This window comes from Nilaparvata lugens, chromosome 1, assembly GCF_014356525.2.
Source record: "Nilaparvata lugens isolate BPH chromosome 1, ASM1435652v1, whole genome shotgun sequence".
Lineage (NCBI taxonomy): Eukaryota > Metazoa > Arthropoda > Insecta > Hemiptera > Delphacidae > Nilaparvata > Nilaparvata lugens.
The window spans coordinates 89,496,357-89,518,062 of NC_052504.1; the positions used below are offsets into that span (position 1 = coordinate 89,496,357).

A 21,706-nucleotide genomic window follows, 5' to 3' on the forward strand; every position below is an offset into this window, starting at 1 on the left:
GCCGGAAAACGTACATTTTCGACCCTAGGTGCGAAATATACTATTCCGGCTCTCAATCATTTCTAGTCCTCGGCCTACGGCCTCGGACTTGGAAACTGATTTCGAGCCGGAAAAGTCTCATTTTCGACCCTAGGTGCGAAATATACTATTTCTCCTTGTAAGCATAATTTCTACTGAGATAAGAATTTATACGGTAACAATAATTATGGCATTGGAAGATTCATAGAATTATATTGTTATCAATGTTTTATACTGTATTTCACTAAATATACAATATTTTACTGACCTCGTCATTTTACAGTGTCAAGCTGTATTCCCACGTAACAGTATCAGTGATCTAAAACAGTGAAAATATCATTTCCATGAGCTCTAATAAGACTATTCATACTTGCTAGGCCAGGCTAAGTACATAAAATAAGTCACATCAGAACGTGAACGAATAATATTTTCTCCCGCAACGTACATTTATAGTGAATATCGGGGACCGAGCTTCGCTCTGGAGTACAAAAGCATAAAAAATTTATTACGAAAGAAGAAATTATAATAACATTCATACAGAAATGTTCTATCTAATCACAGTAAATTGAGATTAATTCCCTGAGGAATGCAAAAATTTCCCTCACAAAGGCCCAGTTGCACAAAAGCCGGTTAAATTTCAATCCTGATTAACTTCACGTGAACTAAATCAGAGAAGACCATTTCAAAAAGATGGATCTACTGGAATTAATGAGGATTGAAAATAACGCGGCTTTCTGCATCCGGCACTAAGTACCTGATTGAATGATTACAAAAGTTCAACAGCTGAGTCATAATTTTGACACAGTCCCACACACATGAACTCGCTCACTCACTTCCATCACCAACAGACGACGGAGTAATTATTATCAGCTGTTTTTCCAAGGATGAATAATAATTATCATTTTAATGTCCTTCAGCGAGTTTTCCCAGGGATGAGAACTAGTGCAATCGAATCTTTATATTATAAACTTACTATGTTCTGAATTTCGTGAGAATCGTTAGAACCGTTTTCGAGATCCGGTGAGATACAAACATCCAAACATCTAAACATATAAACAGAAGTATTGGATTCTGATATGTGAGAATCCATCAATTTATGAATAATTATCCTTATTAGTCATCAACATCTATATATCGTCATGAACTATCACAACGTGTGATAGCAAAAACACTTGATAGCTGAGGACACATAGGTCTTTAAAATAGCTGATTCAAAAGCCTCCTAATGGAACAATTTGATAATAACTAGAGAATTATACAACGATATCAACGAAGTAATAACTAGAGAATTATTTATTCAACGATGAAAGATGAATTATTCTAATAATTGTGCCTTATATTGTGTCTAAACAAATTGGTAGAGATAACAAGTCAATATTCCCATTCTATTTGTATGATTGAATGATATATTGACCATTTGACCCACCTAGACTCACACTCCTAAAAGCAATGCTTAATCATCAAGTTTTGTAGTAGCAGTATATTAGGACAGAACTTGTTCCCTTGAATAGTTTGAACGGTACTACAACATTCTGTGACGTAAACATGCCACCTTCATAGAACATTTATGGAACATGAAGTGGAACAAAGTTGGAGGAACGCTGGAACACTTCTGCTAAGACTACCAAGTATGAAGCAACCTCAAATTGAACATTTCAAGGGTCTCAGGAGACAGACTCACGACCAACTGCCGGCCTGAAAGGGGGAATGCCAATGAATTATGTCTGCTCTGGCAAAGTTGTAACTTCACAACAAACGCTTGAGTACTCTTTGCCAACTGGGAAAAATATCATTGCAAAAACTTGGAGCGGAAGATATTGTATTATCAAGTTGAAATCCATGCCGATTCCTTCAGAGTAATGATTCTTCCTTTAAATTGTCTTCATACTTCTTCTCTATAACGAAGGAATTTGTTACTTCTAGAGTTGAGAGTAATGAAAAATTAAACTATTTTGAATTGTTTTCATACGGGTATCTCTATAAACCCTAAGAAAGAAGGATTGGTTTTATTTGGAATCAATATAACCAAAACCTAAGAAGGAATTTGTTACTTCTAGAGTTGAGAGTAATGAAAAATTAAACTATTTTGAATTGTTTTCATACGGGTATCTCTATAAACCCTAAGAAAGAAGGATTGGTTTTCTTTGGAATCAATATAACCAGAACCTAAGTCGAGTAGAGGTACTAAAATACAATAAATATAATCGAAACTACCCTTAATTTCGTGTTTTAATGATCAGTAGCCCTTAAAACAAGAGTAAATACAGGTACCAATAAGTACGTACTAACAGTAAGTAATCTTTTTTTCTTTAGGGCTACTCTTGAATATAAATGAAAATAGAAATCCAAGTAACCTTTATAAAATTATTTATTAATGGCATCATATAGCCGAAACTTGTTGTGACTAAATAATTTTAGAAAGGGTACTTAGATTTCTATTTTATTTATAACAGTACCGTACGTACTATTTTCTGTTTTGTTTATCTAGTTTTGTCTTGCTTTTTAATTTTAAGTTCTTAATAATTATTTCTAAATCATTTTTGTCATACTTTTTGTGTGAATGAGGTTTGTTTTGGCGTTTAGCTGTAAACCTATTCGGGTGGAATTTTTTCATGTAATGTATTCTCAATAAATAAATAAATAATAATAATTACATTTCCACTTCACACTACTCTGAAGCTATTCCCACCTCGAACTGTTTAAACTGTCAGCATTTAATTACTCATGTCAGCATTCTCATCGGGAAGGGTTTATCTCTGTGGTTGCGCAAATAAGCTATCGATTAGATGAGTTTAGATTCATGCGTCTGCTACTTCCTTCGGAAGGGTGACCACTTGTAGAGTTGACTCCTCTAAATAACATTCACGAGTCTGGAATGAGTCTGACGTTTGTGATCGCTTCCCAGTGGTTTGGAACCCACCTAAAGCACACAGAAGCCTGGAGCGTATGTGGGCATCATCCTCAGCAAGGAAAAACATGAATTGTTTCCATCAAAGACCTTAAAGAGATATAGACCCACAATGCCCATGCCTTCCCAATGATAGCTCGTACTTGAAATTGAAGGCCGCCATTGTGGTATTTTAGCACGAGATATTATATCTATATATTTGCAATACTATAGATTACAAAGGCATTGGTATGTAATAATCTTATAGATTGCCCCCTCAATGGCCGATTTCAATTCCAAGTACGACACTAGCGCTGCATGGGAGTCTATGCATCTATAAGGTTTTTGGTTTCCGTCGTTGGATCAATGTTGACAATGTGAAGTAGATCTCGCTTTAACAGAACTCCGCAGTGTGTCCCAGAACGCGTTCTATCCCCAGTTCAAACTATTAGCATTCCTAATATTCATAATCAATGCTTCTAATTCAAACAAGTCTGACAGTTTGAAGTGAATCTCACTGTACCAGAATTTCAACAGAGAGCTCTAGATTAGGTGCTGCCCTCAGTTGAATCTGTCAGGAATCCCTAAAAACAGAAACAATGCTCCATTTTCGATCAATACTGACATTTACAAGTGAATCCCACGTGATCTAATTCTGACATAGGAGTCCAAGTGTCTTAGTGGTATTTTTTTTGACTGAACGAAGTGAGGTCTATGTTTCAACTCGATTTGCTTTTGTCTGTCTGTATGTAACGCGATTACGGCCAAACGTGTTGATAGAATTCTATGAGATTTGGCAGAAATATTCCTTTTTCAACTGCGCGTCTATATATAGACAAGATTTTTTGAAATTTTGCATTTTAAGGATAATATGAAAAGAAAAGGAATTTCTCCATTCTCTGATATCACTATATTCCATCTACTTTAAAGATAGGATCAATCAGACTATAGAATTATTCATAATCAATCAGCTGACAAGTGGATTATTCATTGCATGCATCACACAGATGTCTGGAAGTGTCTATTTCTATATGGTAGAGTTTCAATATTTTCTATGATGCGTGCCTAGCAGTATCAATATTCTCACATTTAAAAAACAAATTTAATAGGTGATTGAAAATAAAATAAAAAATATCAAATGAACTGAATAATGCTGAAGGAATTATAACATTCTTGATTGAAAATAATATTAATTTTGAAATAGTTGAGAAATATTTTTATCAGATGGAAAGATTATCACGAAACTGGATAAATCATCATATGGGATACAAATCCAAACGTGAACTGCGTTTATTAACATCAAGGTAGATTAACATAAGTGAGTTTTTGATCTTGGAGAAAACAAAAAACAGATTTTAAGAGTAAATTATGATTCAACTGAATCAACTAGAACAGGTACTTGTGGATGAGAAAACTGTGAGAGGTTTACTGTTCACAGAACTACTAGTTATTTCAAGCTTTCAGCATTCCTTATAAATAACAACAGTGCTACCCGTTTAAACAATAGTGACAGTTTGGAGTGAATCTCACTGTATCAGAATTCTAACCGTTCTAGAACGCGTGCTATTCTGAGTTTGAATTATTATTAGAAGAACAGCATCCTTTATAATAGATAACAAAAATGCTTCCCTTTGAATCAATGCTGAGAGTTTGTAATGAATCTCAGAATTCCAAAACTATCAGAATTCAGAATGCCAAAAGTTCAGAATACAGAAATATCAGAATGCCAAACCTATCAGAATTAAGAATGCCAAAAGTTCAGAATACAGAAATATCAGAATGTCAAACCTATCAGAATTCAGAATGCCAAAAGTTCAGAATACAGAAATATCAGAATGCCAAAACTATCAGAATTCAGAATTCCAAAAGTTCAGAATACAGAAATATCAGAATGCCAAAACTATCAGAATTCAGAATTCCAAAAGTTCAGAATACAGAAATATCAGAATGCCAAAACTATCAGAATTCCAAAAGTTCAGAATACAGAAATATCAGAATGCCAAAACTATCAGAATTCAGAATTCCAAAAGTTCAGAATACAGAAATATCAGAATGCCAAAAATTCTAGAACGCTGTCCTCAGTTTAAACTGTTTAAACCTTTGAACGGTCAGTATTCCAAATAGGTAAAATCAATCATTCCCTTTGAATTAATGCTCACAGTATAAATTGAATCTCACTGTAACCCGTGCTGTCCTCAGTTTGAACTGTTTAAACCTTTAAATGGTCAGTATGCGTAATAGATGTATATTATAGTATAATGATAATATAAAATAATATAATATTATATACCGTAATATAATATAATAATATAAAGCACAAATGCTTGTCATCCAATTAATGCTGACAGATTATAGTGAATCTCATTGTACTAGTAGTTATGTGAACAGTAGACCTCACGCAGTATTCTCATCTACAAGTACCTGATGTCACCTGTTTCAAATGTTAAGAAACTCAGTTCACGTTTGAATTTGTATTCCACATGATATAATTCATCCAGTTCCGTGATAATCTTTCCATCTGATGAAAATTAAGTTTTTACAATCACAAAAAATATTATCATCTCTCCATCATTATTCCATTTCATTTGATTATTTTTAATCACCTATAAAATTATTTTTCTCGAATGTGAGAATATTGATACTGATGGGCACGCATAATAATGTAATACCATGACTGCAAAACAAAATATTTAAACCAAAGACCTTAAAGATGCATACCTCTTTAAGGTCTTTGATTGAAACTATTTATAGACCTTATAGAAATACAGAAATAGACTGGCTTCTCCAGACATCTGTGTAATCACTTGTCAGCTGATTGATTATGGATAATTCTATAGTCTGATTAATCCTATCTTCAAAGTAGATGATATATAAATAGTGATATCAGAGTATGGGGGAATTCCTTTTCCTTTCATATTATCCTTAAAATGCAAAAATTTAAAAAAACTTGTGTATACATCAGTTAAAAAAGGAATATTTCTGCCAAATCTCATAGAATTCTATCAACGCGTTTGGCCGTAATTGCGTTACATACAGACAGACAAAAGAAAATTCGAGTTAAAACATAGACCTCACTACGTTTTGGTCAAAAATAATTCTAGAGCTCGTGCTGTCCACAGTTTTAACTGTTCAAATCTTTAAACGGTCAGCATTCCTTATAGATAAAACCAAAGCTCCCCTCTCAATCAATGCTGACATTTGAAAGTGCAACGCATGCTGTCCTCAGTGACTCCTCCGACTTGGACAGAGTCCTTCCGGCTGAAGGCGCGCGACCCAGCAATTACGGGCGGGGACGAGTCTCCCAGTCTCCGCAGGATTTGCTTCTAATTAATGAACTTGACAGTGAACAGGTTCTGTGGCCACGTGACCGCCATATAATGGCAAGGTTGGTGGGGTCACCAGTCACCACTAGCGGTTACCAGTTCACTTGTTCAGTTCAGTTCAGTTGCCAGCAGCCACCATGCATCTCAATGCCGGCGCTCCAGTTATTGCTGTGGTGCTACACGCACTCCTAATGAGTGCAGCCACCTTGGCTCAGACCGCTGCCGACAAGGTAATCATACTCCTCGTTTCAAATATCGTTGTATTGACACAAATCCTAAGCTTTTTATCCTCCTCTAAAAACGGAATTGTTCCATATTAGAGGAGTCATTTCCAGGGAAATATATTGTTAAATGTAGGCTACTTTCTGAAAATAAAATGAATTTGAATTGAATTGTGGAAAAATCTAACCTAAATCCTATCCTCCTCTAAAAACGGAATTGTTCCATATTAGAGGAGTCATTTCCAGGGAAATATATTGTAAAATGTAGGCTACTTTCTGAAAATAAAATGAATTTGAATTGAATTGAATACATAAGGAAATCGAACTAGTTTGCAACAGAATATCAAAATCAATCGTAGAGTTATTGGGCCCTGCAAAGCTTAGCTAACTTTGAGTATTCTCGTAAAACGCAGCTTAGCTTGAGTAAATACCGAAATCATTGTATGAGAAGTTCAAATAACTTTCCAGTTGAATACATGAAAAATCCTTATTTTCAAATCCTTAATATGGAATTGTTCCATATTAGAGGAGTAATTTCCAGGGAATATTGTAAAATGTACTTTCTGAAAATAAAATGAATTTGAATTAAATACATAAGGAAATCGGACTAGTTTTCAAAAGAATATCAAAATCAATCGTAGAGTTATTGGGCCCTGCAAAGCTTAGCTAACTTTGAGTATTCTCGTAAATCGCAGCTTAGCTTGAGTAAATACCGAAATCATTGTATGAGAAGTTCAAATAACTTTCCAGTTGAATTCATGAAAAATCTTCAAGATATACAACCTGAAAAGTTCAGCAAAGAGTAGTCTAGCACTGCAGAGCTTAGCTTGAGTATCTTAATTAATCATTGGATAAGGAGTTAACATATATAAATCTGAGTACCATTTTTAAATTATTTCGTCTCGACATGTTTCGGCTATAATGCCATTATCAAGCCATGTCGTGACAAAATAATTTAAAAAGGGTACTGAGATTTATATTTTTTATTTATATTCAAAAGTACTCCTAAATAAAGACAATTTGATGGATTTCAAATAATTTATAGTTGAATTCAGGAGAAAATTTCACAATTCTTAGACCTAGCAAATTTGAGCAAAGAGTTGTAGTCAAGCCGTGCAAAGCTTAGCTTGAGTATCTTAATCATTGGATTAGGAGTTCGAATAATTTATATTCAAATTCAGGAAAAAATCTCTCAGGTCTTGAACCTAGCAAAGAATACTCTAAGAAGAAATGAATAAGAAGATTCAACGAGTTTGAAGATAAAATTTGTAAATAATCTATTTTGGATCTCGCAAAGAGTAGTCTTAATAAATGTTATCGAATAAGAAGATTCAGCCAGTTTGAAGATAACATACATGTGTAGATAATCTATTCAAGATTCCAAATAAATAAGAAGATTCAACGAGTTTGAAGATAAAATTTGTAAATAATCTATCTGGATCTAGCAGAGTGGTTATGGAATAAGACAATTTAGCCAGTGTGAAGATAACATTTGTAGATAATCTATTCAAGATTCCCAGTATTCTAATATTCTACAAATCTAGTTTATCTAGATTTGATGAGTTGAGAATCAAACTGACAACTAATCGCATAGTTCTTGGATCCAGTAAAGCTCAGCTTGAGTAATAAAGGTGTAAACTGAGCTATTAAATTTATAGTTCAAGTTGAAGTACCGGTACCTACTCTTATGTAAGTTATAAAGATCTGTCAGAGGGCTAGGGGCTAGGGCATTCACCTCCGCTGCGATTGGTCCTTCGTTTCATTCGCAAATCCTGTCCTGGAAACAGTCTTTCCAAGATGAGCCAAAACTGCGTTAGATCGCAGTAGGTATCGAGCATTATTCATCACACTGACTTTATCAATACTAAAAACGTTTAATAATATTCAACCACAAATGTATGGAATCAGAATTTTCATTTACTATGGAATGGATCAAAATCCATCAAACAATAATCGCCACTGAAACTGAGCTGATTTTATTTATAGAAAGATTATGTTGAATGAAAAAGACTAAGAAATTGTCAAAAACCACAGATTTATTGATACTTAGAAAGACCGGTTTTGGTTATTACATACCATTATCAATCTCTGATAAACAAATAAAAAATATTAATAAAACAAAATAAATCTTATAGCACCCTTTATTCTTTAAAAAACATTGAAATAGTTGAACTCTTTAATGATGACCGTACCTAGTGTTTCCTTTATCTGCTTTTGTTATCATAGCTTTAATCAATTAATTAATTTTTTTGAAATTGAATTAATAATAAATTTTCATATCTTCTTTTGATTTTACCAAAATTTCCTTTTTCTTAAGATTGTTATCTTTTCCGAGTTCCTGCGCAAAATTGTTCCTCAAAGTACCTTGGATCTCTCTCTTCTTGAATCTAATTGAGGTTTCAATATCAAAAAGTTGTTCTTCAATTACATTCGTTTTATTATCCAAATTGATGTTATATTTTGAAGCTTTTGAAAGTAATTCATTCTCTTTCTCATTAAACTCAATATCTGTTGAATTCTTCACTTTTTCAAATGATTCATACTCATCAATTTTATAATATCGATTTGAGTTAATATTTTTCTTTTGTTTAAAGGTTAGCATTTCTATTTTTTTCAAATGTATGAATTTCTTCTTTTCAATGTATGGTGTAATCCAATATTAATAGTTCAACTATTTTAATGTTTTTTGAAGAATAAAGAGTGCTATAAGATTTATTTTGTTTTATTAATTTAAAAGCAGCCAATGTCAATAAGTGTTTTATAAATAAAAAATATTATGAAAAAAAAGATTATGTGTTGCTGCCAAAAGTATTTTTATTTTTTAGGAGTATCTCCCTGACATGTTCGATTGTACCTCAATTTTCATTCATTCTTATTTCACACTTTTTGATAATTATTATTCTTTCATTAGCATTTGAACAAATGCAATCTCTCATCAATTTCCTTCTGTATCTTAACTTGTCATCTATGACTACTGTTTTGGTTGTTTTTCAATTGGTTCCTATAACCAATCGCAGCTCTAAAAACCACCTTGATAACATAATGCTTCACGAATCAGATTTCAATAAGCATTGTTAGTCGACCTAGTCGAAGATTGATAACTCTTGCATCACCTCATGGTCTGTGTACATTCTGCTAGAAGAATGCTCTGTTCTTCATCGCTAACGGTTCTTCGAGTAGCAAGTCATTCATGCCTCCGGCAAATACTAAACTAATTACTACAACGCAATTGTTCATTGATAGTAACTCTGGAATGTTCATTGAATTCAAATTTGATTACAATCATGAGAATCATCATTGCTAACCATGATGTTTTGTCTCTTCTTTTCCACTCTACTATCCTGTCATCCTGTGTACTATCGATCATCACATCAACAATCAGATTTGATATTCATTTCAAAAAGATTTATTCTCAATATAATTTTTGAAAAAGGCTAGTTTCAAGTTTCAAGTTTTTATTGGGCCAGTTGAACATAGAAGTTACATATTATAGCCTAGTCACAATTCACATTGAATAAACATACAATAAATTGCACAGGTACAACAAATACAATAGACAATAATAAATAAAACAGATCAGTTGAAGCAGGTAGGCTAAATCTAATACGTTTGCTACAAGCCTACAATATTCCATAGTCAGGAAATTCTCAATATAGATCCAATCAATGATTTGTAATTCAATGATTTGTGATGACAGTAAATTAGATAACATCAGTAATATCCAATAAAATCTACAAATAGTTTTTTAGATTCTTACTAGGAATAGGAATTCTTCCATTTAATTTTAAAAGGTTTCACTTTAGAATAATCTTACTATATTACCATAGATGGTAATTTTTACTACAAATTTCCATAGATGATAGAGTGGTGACCTGGATGAATTAATTTATTATTCTTCTCTGTTTTCAAGTTACTCACCGGTATTTCACAAGTAATTTAATTTTTCATTATACTAGAGGATACTTTTTCATTATACTGCAGCTATATGCATAATGATTCAATAAATACATTAAAAAAATCTTGATGAAAAATGAAAATGTTGGTATTATCATAATAAATCATATATAAACATATACAGGCCCACGATTGATTCATTTCAAGGAAACGCTTCTCTTATATTGTTTGTCATTTCTATTGTAGCGTTGTTCAGTATCAAATGCACAACAGTTCAAGCCTATGTACGACCCTATGCCAGGAAAAATGCCGTACATGCCAATGTATTATCCCATGCCAGGAAAAGATGCATATCCAAACATGTTCACTCCTCCCATGTTCAATTCCATGCCAGGAAAAGATGGGTATCCTGATATGTTTACTCCTATGAACAATCCAGATATGCCTAAAGAGAAGGTAAGTATTCAGGGCCAAAGATCACCGATGAGCAGCACTTTAATCTGAATGATAATGTTATGTAACTGAGGAGCATACCTAACAATTTGGTGTGGAAGCATTACCGTACCGTTCATGTGAATGTTTACTAATTAGGTGCCATTGTTTTGGTGGGTATCATCAATATTATCAACTCATTTCATCATCTAAGTAAGAGGTGTTATATTGTCTGATCTTCTCATTTTCAGAGGAGAGTAACAATTGATTGCATCTGATAAAATGACATTTTAGAATAATTATTGTGTTTGAAAATGATGTTGAGAGGAACTTTCATCAATCATTCAAGATTACATATCAACTACAATTACTCAAACACAATAAAATTTGCCAAGTAGGCTACCCTTTTATTTTATCCCATCACAACTAGTTTCAACGCTTCAAGACCAATTTTCAAGTGTAAATCGTTTACACTTATATTATTATATATATTCACCCTTTTGAAAACTAGAGTTGAAACAAAAAGGGTACCTATTTGATAACTCTTATTGTATTTATAAAATAGAATTATAGTAGCCTTCAAAATTAATAGAATAATAAAACAAGAATACAAATTGAAACGTCACAATTTATTATTATTTTATTAATTTTAAAGGATACTATAATTATATATTTTATAAATGCAAGAAAGTAGCCCTGAATTCATGAATTTTAAAAACTCTTTTTGTGTTTGAATAATTTCAGTAGCCCTAAAAAGAAAAGTGAGTAGGCTATTTTAAAAAATCTACAATAGATACAACGACATAATAGAAGTAAGGAACAGAGAGCCTTATATTCCATCTCGACATTACATAATGATTTTCCTCATATCTGTTAGAACTCCAATCAATATTTTCTTTCATCAAATCAAGGTGTGAGACGTTATAAAACACAGAGAATATGTTTATAAAATGAACCATCTAAATGAACCATATTCATGGATAGGCTATTATTTGCATTAAAAAAGAGAAAAAATATTTTTTTGGTAGTCTACTGAATTTAAAATATCGTTGATCATTAACTATCATTATCTAGTTGTTTTTAGAATTTATTATTCCCTAAATGGAATAAATTTCAAAGTAAAATGTCGTCTATATAAATCTATCATCCCAGTTCAATAATACAAATATATTAGACTATGTATGTTCAAAGGTATTGTATATAATTAATAAGTGTTGCTTGGACTATACTGATCGTACAATATAATAAAATCATACATAAATTTGGGCTCTCACTTTTTCATCCTTAGTTCCCCAACGATCCTTATTCTTATACATGGTTACAATAAATCCCCTCCAAAATTCCGAATACGTTCAATTTATTCTTCAAGTATTTACCGGTACACAATTTTTGCCTGAACTAAATATGCATTTATCATCCCACCGGCATTGATAATCATCATAATTACATCGTTCAAAATATATTACATCAATTTCACACACAGCTTGCATCCCATTGAAAAGCACCGGTGACTTGCAGATAAAGCTCCCCCAAATAACAACAAAATGACACTTTTGCCATGTTCCATACTAGAAATTGGGTGCAACTGGAAATCACCTATTAGAACTGAATAGCTTCATGACAATTTTCCGCATAATGAACCAAAATGCATTTGAATGCTACTGTAATAAGTGCACATTCCTGTCTTGTATACATGCATTGTAGATTATATTTGAATGAAAACACTAATATGTTGTAGAATTCTACACAGTTTTATTCGGTACACGACCATGGTTTCGTCAACTGTCAACTTGACTTCAGTCAACTTGAAAATGTGACCGGTGTGGTCAGGAAACCATGGTCGTGTACCGAATAAAACTGTGTAGAATTTGACAACATACTTGTGTTTTTAATCAATTATGGAACGTTTCTACAATATTGACAATGACTCAGTCGTAGATTATATTATTGATGTACACTCTTTTATCATCTAATGTTATCCAACGCTTTTTGCACTATCCAACTATTCAGAAGAATTAAATGCTTTGCTACAATAGTCAAATAGTAAACTGTTTTTTTTCTTGTGTAGTTAAGAAGTTGATATTGTGGTAGTTATTTATATTAAATAAAAATACTAAGAAATTGTTAAAAACCACAGATTTATTGATACTTAGAAACTTAAGTTAATTTGTGGTTTTTGACAGTTTCTTTGTATTTTTATTTGATAGTAAACTGTTTCATTACCAAGTTAACAATCTACAATAATTACTCAATTTAGTACCTATATTGAAGCTGAAATAATTGGTGCCACTATCATAACATTAAGTATAACATTAATTAAATTTTAATTTTGTCAAAACCGCATAGGCACGAAGAGTAGAGAAGTATAAAAGTGTGTGTAAGTAGGTAACATAAATCAAGTTAGAATGATGTCATCTAATCTAAAGTTTTAATAAATATTGATTTGATAGTGGAATATGTAAGTTTTCATTAATAAAAACAGTGAATAAAGTGTTTTTATGTAAGTTCTCATCTATTCTAAGTTAGAATATGGATATATTGATCTGATAAAAATGTAGTAGAATTAAAATCACAGACAATCTGTAATTTCAAAATTCACTAATTATATGAAGCAGAAGTGAAGCGAATGCTTTTTGATTTTTCCAGGAATCAGTCATGACCCTATAAGAGAGTTGTAATAAGGAAAGTACCTTAAAAGAGTACCCTCTTTATCCCTTATTTACCCTTCCTTATTTATCCCCTATTACCCTCTATTCCCTTAGGAAAGTACCCTAAGAAAAGTTATAATCACCGTGCAGTATATAGTTTTCAGTATATTTAGCTTCTCATAACATTTTTTCTTCACTAATATGAAATAGTTTTTTCCTTGTTTTTTTCTCTCAATTTTCAATTTCTTTGTAAAGTGATTATTGTAATTTTTTTATTAGGGAGCAATTTTGGGGGGTTTCCCGTATGCTCCCATATTGTTGTAAATGAACAAATAAATAAATAATAATGAGAGCATTCATTCAACCCTTTGAGCTATATAAGAGCGGCTGATTGTTAGAGATTCTTCTAAGGAGTGAAACTCATGCCAATTAAAGTCAATCAATTCGATAATTCATAAATAATCTCAATGGCAGAAAAAGACAACTTTCATTGTTCAATCGAACGATATAGAGTTGAATATATATTTATATAGCCTGTTGTTCCTTCTCAATCATATTTTTATAATATGATTTGTGATTGTATCTACGAATAAATAAATGAATAATAATTGTAATAATACCATACATTGAATTGATTGGTTAATATTTTTATATTCTCTTGAAAAATACTATTCCAATTTTATTATAAATCTAAAATACTGCATAATTAATTATTCATATTTTATATTTCAATTTTAGGTGAGCGTGCATGTATTTTACACAACGTTTTGTATGGACAGCCAGAACTTGATCATGAATCAAATTGCTCCGGGGGTGGCCAAAGTATGAGGCTAAAGCTGACATTGAATTCATACCTTGGGGAAAGTCAATGGTGAGTAGAATTAGTAGTTGTATTTTTTTATTCTTTTCTGTATAGGGCTACTTGTAACATAAATAGAAATAAAAATGTTTCAACATTCATTCCATTTTCAATAAGTGATCATCACTTGAAAATGGCATGAATGTTAAAACATGTTGTGATAAAATAATTCAAAAAAATCTGTTATTTCTATTTATATTATTAGGTGTAGTTTATCAGAAAACCGTTGAAAATAATGTAACCAGAAACGATTTGAGCAGGAAATCTTCAGCTGGAAAAATAATTGTTTGATTTACATGCATCATTAGTTCATGTACAATATTTTCTCCAAACTACTTGTCTATTCTAAATAGGTCTACAAGTATTCAATGAAACTAGACTAATAAACATTCTATACCTACTATAAAGATGGAAACTACTAAGATATTTCATTTATTCAAATTCTATGAATTAATATTATTATCAAACAAAAATCCTAATTGAATGCTATTAATCACCCCCCGAAGACTTCTTCTACTGCAAATACAGTATTGACAACATTTAATTCACAGCATTCAATTTGGATTTTCGTTAAATAATAATTATTCTATGATATCTTTGAACAGAACTGTACCTCCTCTCGTATGAGCATAAATATTTACAATAGCCCACTGGTGCTACATTATTCTGTAGTCATAAAATAATATTATTCCACTCATATTCATGTTCTATCTTGAAAATGAATGATAATTCTCTCCATTTATTTATTTATTCACAAACGGAACAACTGTTATTAATTATAATAACAGTAATAAATAAATGGAGAGAATTATTATTAATTTGAAGATAGAACATGAATGAGAGTGAATAACATATTATACAGGTAATAACCCAAATTATATTTCCTTGACATAACAATGAGACTCAAATACAATTCAATCATTCTTGGTGATTTTAGCGTCAAAATATAATTTTGATGAGAATCTCTTCCAACATTGGAAAAAATAATTCATGTATTTACTATTCTGAAATTATTGATCCTCCTGAGAAATATGCTCGTAGAATTACATATCCTTATAAAGATGGACATTATAATAAATTGAAAATCTCAAAAGTTAATTTAAAAGCAAAAAATATTTTTTGATTGTCCCATCTTCTATAACAGTTGATTGATAGATGCGAATCTTAGATAATGGCGAGTTGCTTATCCAGTTTATAAGCAGAATGTTTTGTGATTTGAATTCTGGAGTAAGGTAGTGGATTAAAACAGTAGTGTTCAGTCTGTTGTGATGATTTTTTTGAACTATTTTGTCCGTGAGAAAAATGATATAAATCTTCTCAGTTGAAGGTCAATTGTCTGAACTCTCATTGTCTAGGATGAGCAATAAAGCTTCTCTTCCATATTGTTGATCCTTCCTTATCATTCCTTCGATCGTTCTTACGGATCTAAGACCTGATAAATCAACAAATGATAGGCCTATGATAAGGGTTTATTGATCAATATAACAGATTATTGAAAATTCAAATTAAAAATGAAAAATCAATTATGGCTTCCAACAATTTTGTTTGAAATCTGTAATAATATACGGTAATATTAGACACAAATATAACAAATTATTGAAATTTCAATTTAAAATATTGAAAAACAATGATGGCTTTCAACAATAATTGTTTGAAACCTGCAATAATATACGGGAATATTGGACACAAAATTGTGATCATGAAATTAATTTGATACTTTCTTACAAAATTAATTTCAAGCAAAATTATATAGTTAATAAGTTTACTGCATAATTGATCAGAATGAGCTAGTTGAAATAATTATTTTAATCAAATAAATTTTGATATTCCAATGGAACTTTGAAATTCAATTGTGTTCACTGACTTTATTATAAGACCTTAAAATTCAAAATATTTTCATCCGGATTGTTCTTGGTGTGGAGAAACCTTTGACATTAACAGAATTAAATTTTTGGATAAAACCTGTAAATTTGGACTATATTTTTAAAAAGTGTATTAGACTTAAGGCTATGCCTGTTTTTTCTTCCACTACCTACTTATTTTTGTCATTGAAAATGAAATGAATAAATAAATTTATGACTATCGCATAAATACTATAATATATTACTTGAGTATTTTTCCACAATAACTATGATTGATTAAATGTTCACTTTCATTATAATTGTTGTCTATTTAGTTGTTGTAAATTGTGAAGCCTCTTTAAAACCATCCTCTATTTTAACATGTTTCGAATGCTTAGTATAATGATTTATATTATGGTATAAGTTATTATTATAATTATTCATAAACTTTGCACTTCACTTTGCTAGGAATATATTGCAGTCTATAGTGAGGTCCACGTTTTAATGGCAGTGGAGAAAAATAGAAGAACAACGTTGCCGATCCTCTGTATTGTCAATGCCTTCTATAGACGGTAGCTGATACAGAGGTTTATTGATTTGATATCAAGTGTTTATTCTGTTTTAAATAATCAATCATATTTTATTGAGCAAAAATTATATCTCTTAATAATTTCATAATGAATTTTCATAATTTAGATGAAATATTTTCTAATCAATCATTGTTGACTATTACTAATAATACCGTATTCACTGTAGTGCTGCTGCTCTGTCTACTATCGCGGTGCTGGGAATCTGAAGTCATAGCCGTTAGAATTGTACATCATTTATGTTACCCTTGAACATTTTTTTCCATTGCATAATTAATTTGTATAATCTTTTTACTCTGTATAATTTTCTTTATCATATTTAGTTTCTTGTTAATTATTATTATCTTATGTAGTAAGTTAGCCGAATTATATTGAATCATTCGCTCCTTATTAATTCTATATTTTGCTCAAAACAGCAACTCGTGTCTACGCACAGGTTTTACACCTATTATGTAGATTATATGTAGACACATTTCCATGTGAAATTACAATATAATTATAAATGTTACATTGTAAATCATTAGGTATGATAGTATTATAAACACGTTTTGTATCATTTTTGATTTGTATATTGTTTAATTTTAAGCTCTGTATGTAACATTTATAATCTTAGAAAGATTTGGAAATAAACTTATTTTTGACTTGACTTGACTTGTTAAAATACGATCTGGCAACAGAGCAAAGCGAGTAAGAGATAGAGCTATCCGCTTCGTTGAATGATAGACCAGGATAGCAATACCATTGATAGTGCACCTCACTATAGTAATAAATTGGAATGTATTATTTTTTATAATATAAAAATGTATATTATACAGTATATATATTTTTATATATCCCTCGAGTAGTTATAGCTAATATCTAAAGGTATCTTAACATTTGTATACTGTTTTTATTGAAATATTGTAAGCTGGATAGAAGAATGAATCAGAATTTAATTGAAAATGCTAATTTGGCAGAGTACAATGGACGGTGGATTCCGATGCCAGCATGGACCTGAAGAGTGCCGACAAAATATGATTGATTCTTGTGTTCTGAGCAACCTGGGGAAAGGTGCCAAGCAACTGCAGTACGTGGCCTGTCGTATGCAGATGCCCGCATTTGATGACCATGTACAAAAGGTAAATAGACTGTACAACAATTTACCCAGCGACAAATAAATACAGGGACGTATATATAGGCTACAGTTGTTGTGTAAACGGCACTAAATAAACATAAAATATTGACAATTCTACATCAACTGTCTCATTAGTCCAGGTTTTCTTTCAAAGTTTACAACTAAAAGTTCTGGATGAAAAATTTAAACATTGAACAAAATAATAATTGAACTAATGATTGAAAATTTCATGATTGATTGGTCAAATAGCTTCCTGAATAGAATAGAATCACCGCCTCCATTCTGACCTATAGAAGATTTTCTAATCATCAAAGAGAATAGAGAATAATAACATATCAAGTTTTGTCACAAGAATGATGTCTTGCACACTTTAATAATATTGTGAAAAATATAAAATATTCACTCATTGACTGGAGTATGCTTTCAAATCGTCTGGAATTCATTGTTAACATGCATAGGATAAGAATTTTTGAAGTTATACACATTTTTATCACATAAGATAATGTTAAAAGGTTATTAGTAGTGGGTTTTCTTCCAAATTTTCGAACTGAAGGTTCTGGATGAAAAACTTGAACATTGAACAAATAATTAAACTAATGATTAGAAATCTCATGTTTAATTGGTCAAATAGCTTCCTGAATAGAATATAATAGGATCTCTGTCTTAACTATATTTCTATGCAATATTTCTAAAGTTTTTAATTTATTGTGATACATTCTGTAATTCATTTATTTGGAGTATAAAATCAACCTTCAAAATTCAAAAGTTTAAATCATCATTCTTGGACCGAAAATCAAGTGACGGAGCAGTGTGTGATTACATAACCTTATCTTTTGGACAACATGACCATTTTATCAAAATTTTTGGAGAGAAATAGTACAGGCTCAGCCTAGTTTTTCCTCCAATGTCATAATTGTATTATGATTATAGTATTTTATACAAAAAAATGAATAAATAAATAAACTCTGGCCTAGGGGGGATTCTCCAAGCATCATATATAGAGATCGAATAATAACATCAAGTTTTGACACTAGAATGACGACTTATATTAACAATATTGTGAAAAATATAGAATATTTAATCACTGACTGAATTATGCTTTCGGATCGTATGGGATTCATTGTCAATACTCAGAATAAGAGAATAAGAATTTTAAAAGTTATACACATCTTCATTGTATAAGATAGTGTTAAAAGATTATTAGTAATAGTTATTACACAAAATTAGATTCTATGAGGGCTGTATGAAATATTATAGATGAAGTAGTTCACAGATAATATAGATAAAATACATTATAATTACCTAATTGTGTGATGCTTCATGTTTATCTCAATTAGTTACAAAATGAGTAGGTAGGCCTATACATTGTTTGATCTCTTCTTTAAAATTTTGATAGGTCATTTTTTTCTAGAATGATGAGAAATGTACAATCTATTCATCATTAAATGCTACTAAATTAAGTAGCATCATAAAAGCTACTAAATTTTAGTAGCTACAATAGTTTTAGCTATTATTTTAATTTTTTACATTGTGATGAACAATGGTTGAATATTATTTTATAGCAATGATAGGTGTCAATCTAGATAAGATGAAAAATAATAAATATGATATTATAATAGTTCGAAAGTGCCAATGATTTGGATTTATCTTTAGCTACACGATATCAATAATATTGTGATTGTGAGAATTTTTTTCTTGGTGTCAATCTAGGAGATGAAAATAAATATGATATTACAATTCTAAGTGTCAACAATTTGGATATTTGTTCAGCTACAACTATGTGAAATGTTATTATGTAAGGTTCTCCATGAACATAATAAATGCATGTGAAATATATAATTTTGCAATTGCAGTGCGCTGAGCTCCAGCAAGTGAGTTGGTCTGATGTGGTGTCATGCACAACTTCCGGAATGGGCAAAGACTTGCAGCTGGAGGCTGAACGAATGACCCGCCAAATGACTCCAGGGCCTCGTTTTGTGCCGACGGTGGTCTTCAATAAGGTCAGTTTTATCAAATGGGATGATTAGTTAAAACATTACAAATTATAGTGGTTTCTATGTTGATTTCAGTAAAAAGTTAGTACCGTAGCTGTATATTATTAGATGCGAGTTTTGTTGATTACAATGTGAGCTTGGTTGACTACAAAACTATTTTGTAAAATATTGTGAGCCGTTGTCATATTTGAATATGATTACAATTATTTAAATAAATGAATTAAATAAATAAATAAGGTTTAAGGTTTCGTTTATGTGACATTTTCTTTTAAAATGTTTATGACAGTATAGATATTGACGAAATATTAGAAATAGTTATATGAAATTTTCATATTTATAAAGTCACTCACCATCTTTAATGTGAAACCTCATCCATTATCCAACTATAAATCAAGTAAAGGTATCCAATCATTTTTAAATCTATTATTCTGATATTCTCATGAAGGAATCTGAAATAAATCAAATTTTTCCATTAACACCTTACCACGATTCATTAATAATTGACTTTATCCACGATTAATACATAACCCACTCTTTTCCAAATAAGTGAGCATCAAAAAAGATTAATTCCACGAGAACAAATCAGAGAAGCCGTCTTATCAAAAAGGCCTTCTCTGATTGGTTCCTATGAAATTAATCACAGTTTAATATTTTAAAGAATAACTTATGTCCAGTATGTAAGTTATTTTATACCAGGAATTGAATATTGAATGTATCCAATGAATTGCACTGTCGGTTCACGACTCTTCCCTGATGAATTCAATTCTGATAAGTTATATGAATCTCAATTATTATCAAAACTAGGATTAAGATTTTTTGAGGATCACTTACTATTTGATTTGATTTCAACTATTTTCTTTGAGTTTTTCATCGTACAAAATGTTATTCTTATGTAAGAGTATGTAGAACTGACAGCAGATTGTAAATCATTTATTGTTTTGTTTTTTATGAGGAATAAAGAACTTTTTGAATGGAATTGAAAATTCGCGAAGATTGTTTATTTTTATGGATGGAAATCTATTTATCTCTGGATTTTGGATACTGATAGGTTAACCTGTATTTATAAATGAATACATTTTAGGAGAAAGTTTATCACTTGTAGATTTTTATCGAGTACCGTATACGACAATTAAAGATATTTTTCTCAAGTTTTTTTCATGAATGTTTTCTTATTTCACAGGTTTACAATGATCTCTATCAAATGGAGGTGGAAAGAGGAGGGTTTGACAAAGTCATGTGTATGGATCTTCAAGCATGCTGAAAGAAATTCTAAGCTCTGTGCCAAGTACAAATCAAATTGTAGATAGTATAGTGAATATAGATTATAATAAATAAATTGTATATGTTTAAGGAATACGAACTCAAATAAAACATTTTGTGAATGTTGATTTTATTGAATAGATTACCCTACTAATAATATGTACCCTACCGTAGCCAATAAAAATATGACATAGAAACAAATATCAACCTCATCCCATAAAAATGTAGCCTATCTGTCTATGTCAATTTAATTTGTCAATTGTCTTGGTATTTGTTATGAAATTTCTCCATTCAAAGATACAGTAGGTAGGTCTACTGTATTTTTATGTTTTTTCACGCAAATCACAACTGAACATGTAGCCTTTAATGAAGAGTGATAACGTTTTATTCATGTTACTGTATACATGCTTCACTGGACTGTGGAGGACAGACTGCTGTGATATGAATAAATAACCAATGTATAGTACAGTATTCCTAGCTATATTATACATTTACCGATAGACTTTACATTGGATCTACTTTAGATATATGTACACATACATAATATGTGCACATGTATAATTGAATTGCCAAACACATTTCATTGTACCTTTGGTGGAATATTTTATATTTCCTTATGAAGTACCTA

General features: G+C 30.9%; 1 protein-coding gene across 2 annotated transcripts; it reads left to right on the forward strand.

Moving 5' to 3' along the window:
- The first annotated feature begins 6,299 nt into the window (after positions 1 to 6,299).
- On the forward strand, positions 6,300 to 21,206 carry LOC111047963 (gamma-interferon-inducible lysosomal thiol reductase). Of its 2 annotated transcripts, XM_022333803.2 has the most exons (6): positions 6,333 to 6,458; positions 10,590 to 10,799; positions 14,162 to 14,294; positions 17,667 to 17,828; positions 19,678 to 19,824; positions 20,999 to 21,206. In XM_022333803.2, exons 3-6 carry the CDS (start codon positions 14,292 to 14,294, stop codon positions 21,077 to 21,079), a joined length of 393 nt encoding a protein of 130 aa, XP_022189495.2. In that variant the 5' UTR covers positions 6,333 to 6,458; positions 10,590 to 10,799; positions 14,162 to 14,291; the 3' UTR covers positions 21,080 to 21,206. The 2 variants fall into 2 exon arrangements, with proteins under 2 accessions (XP_022189496.2, XP_022189495.2); XM_022333804.2 differs by lacking the exon at positions 10,590 to 10,799 and having other exon boundaries at positions 6,300 to 6,458.
- The last annotated feature ends 500 nt before the right edge of the window (positions 21,207 to 21,706 follow it).

Excerpts from the sequence above, each read along its gene's own strand:
- LOC111047963 (XM_022333804.2), top strand. Across the intron at positions 17,829-19,677 it reads TTGATGACCATGTACAAAAG|TGCGCTGAGCTCCAGCAAGT; the intron begins GTAAATAGACTG and ends TTGCAATTGCAG. Across the intron at positions 19,825-20,998 it reads CGACGGTGGTCTTCAATAAG|GTTTACAATGATCTCTATCA; the intron begins GTCAGTTTTATC and ends CTTATTTCACAG.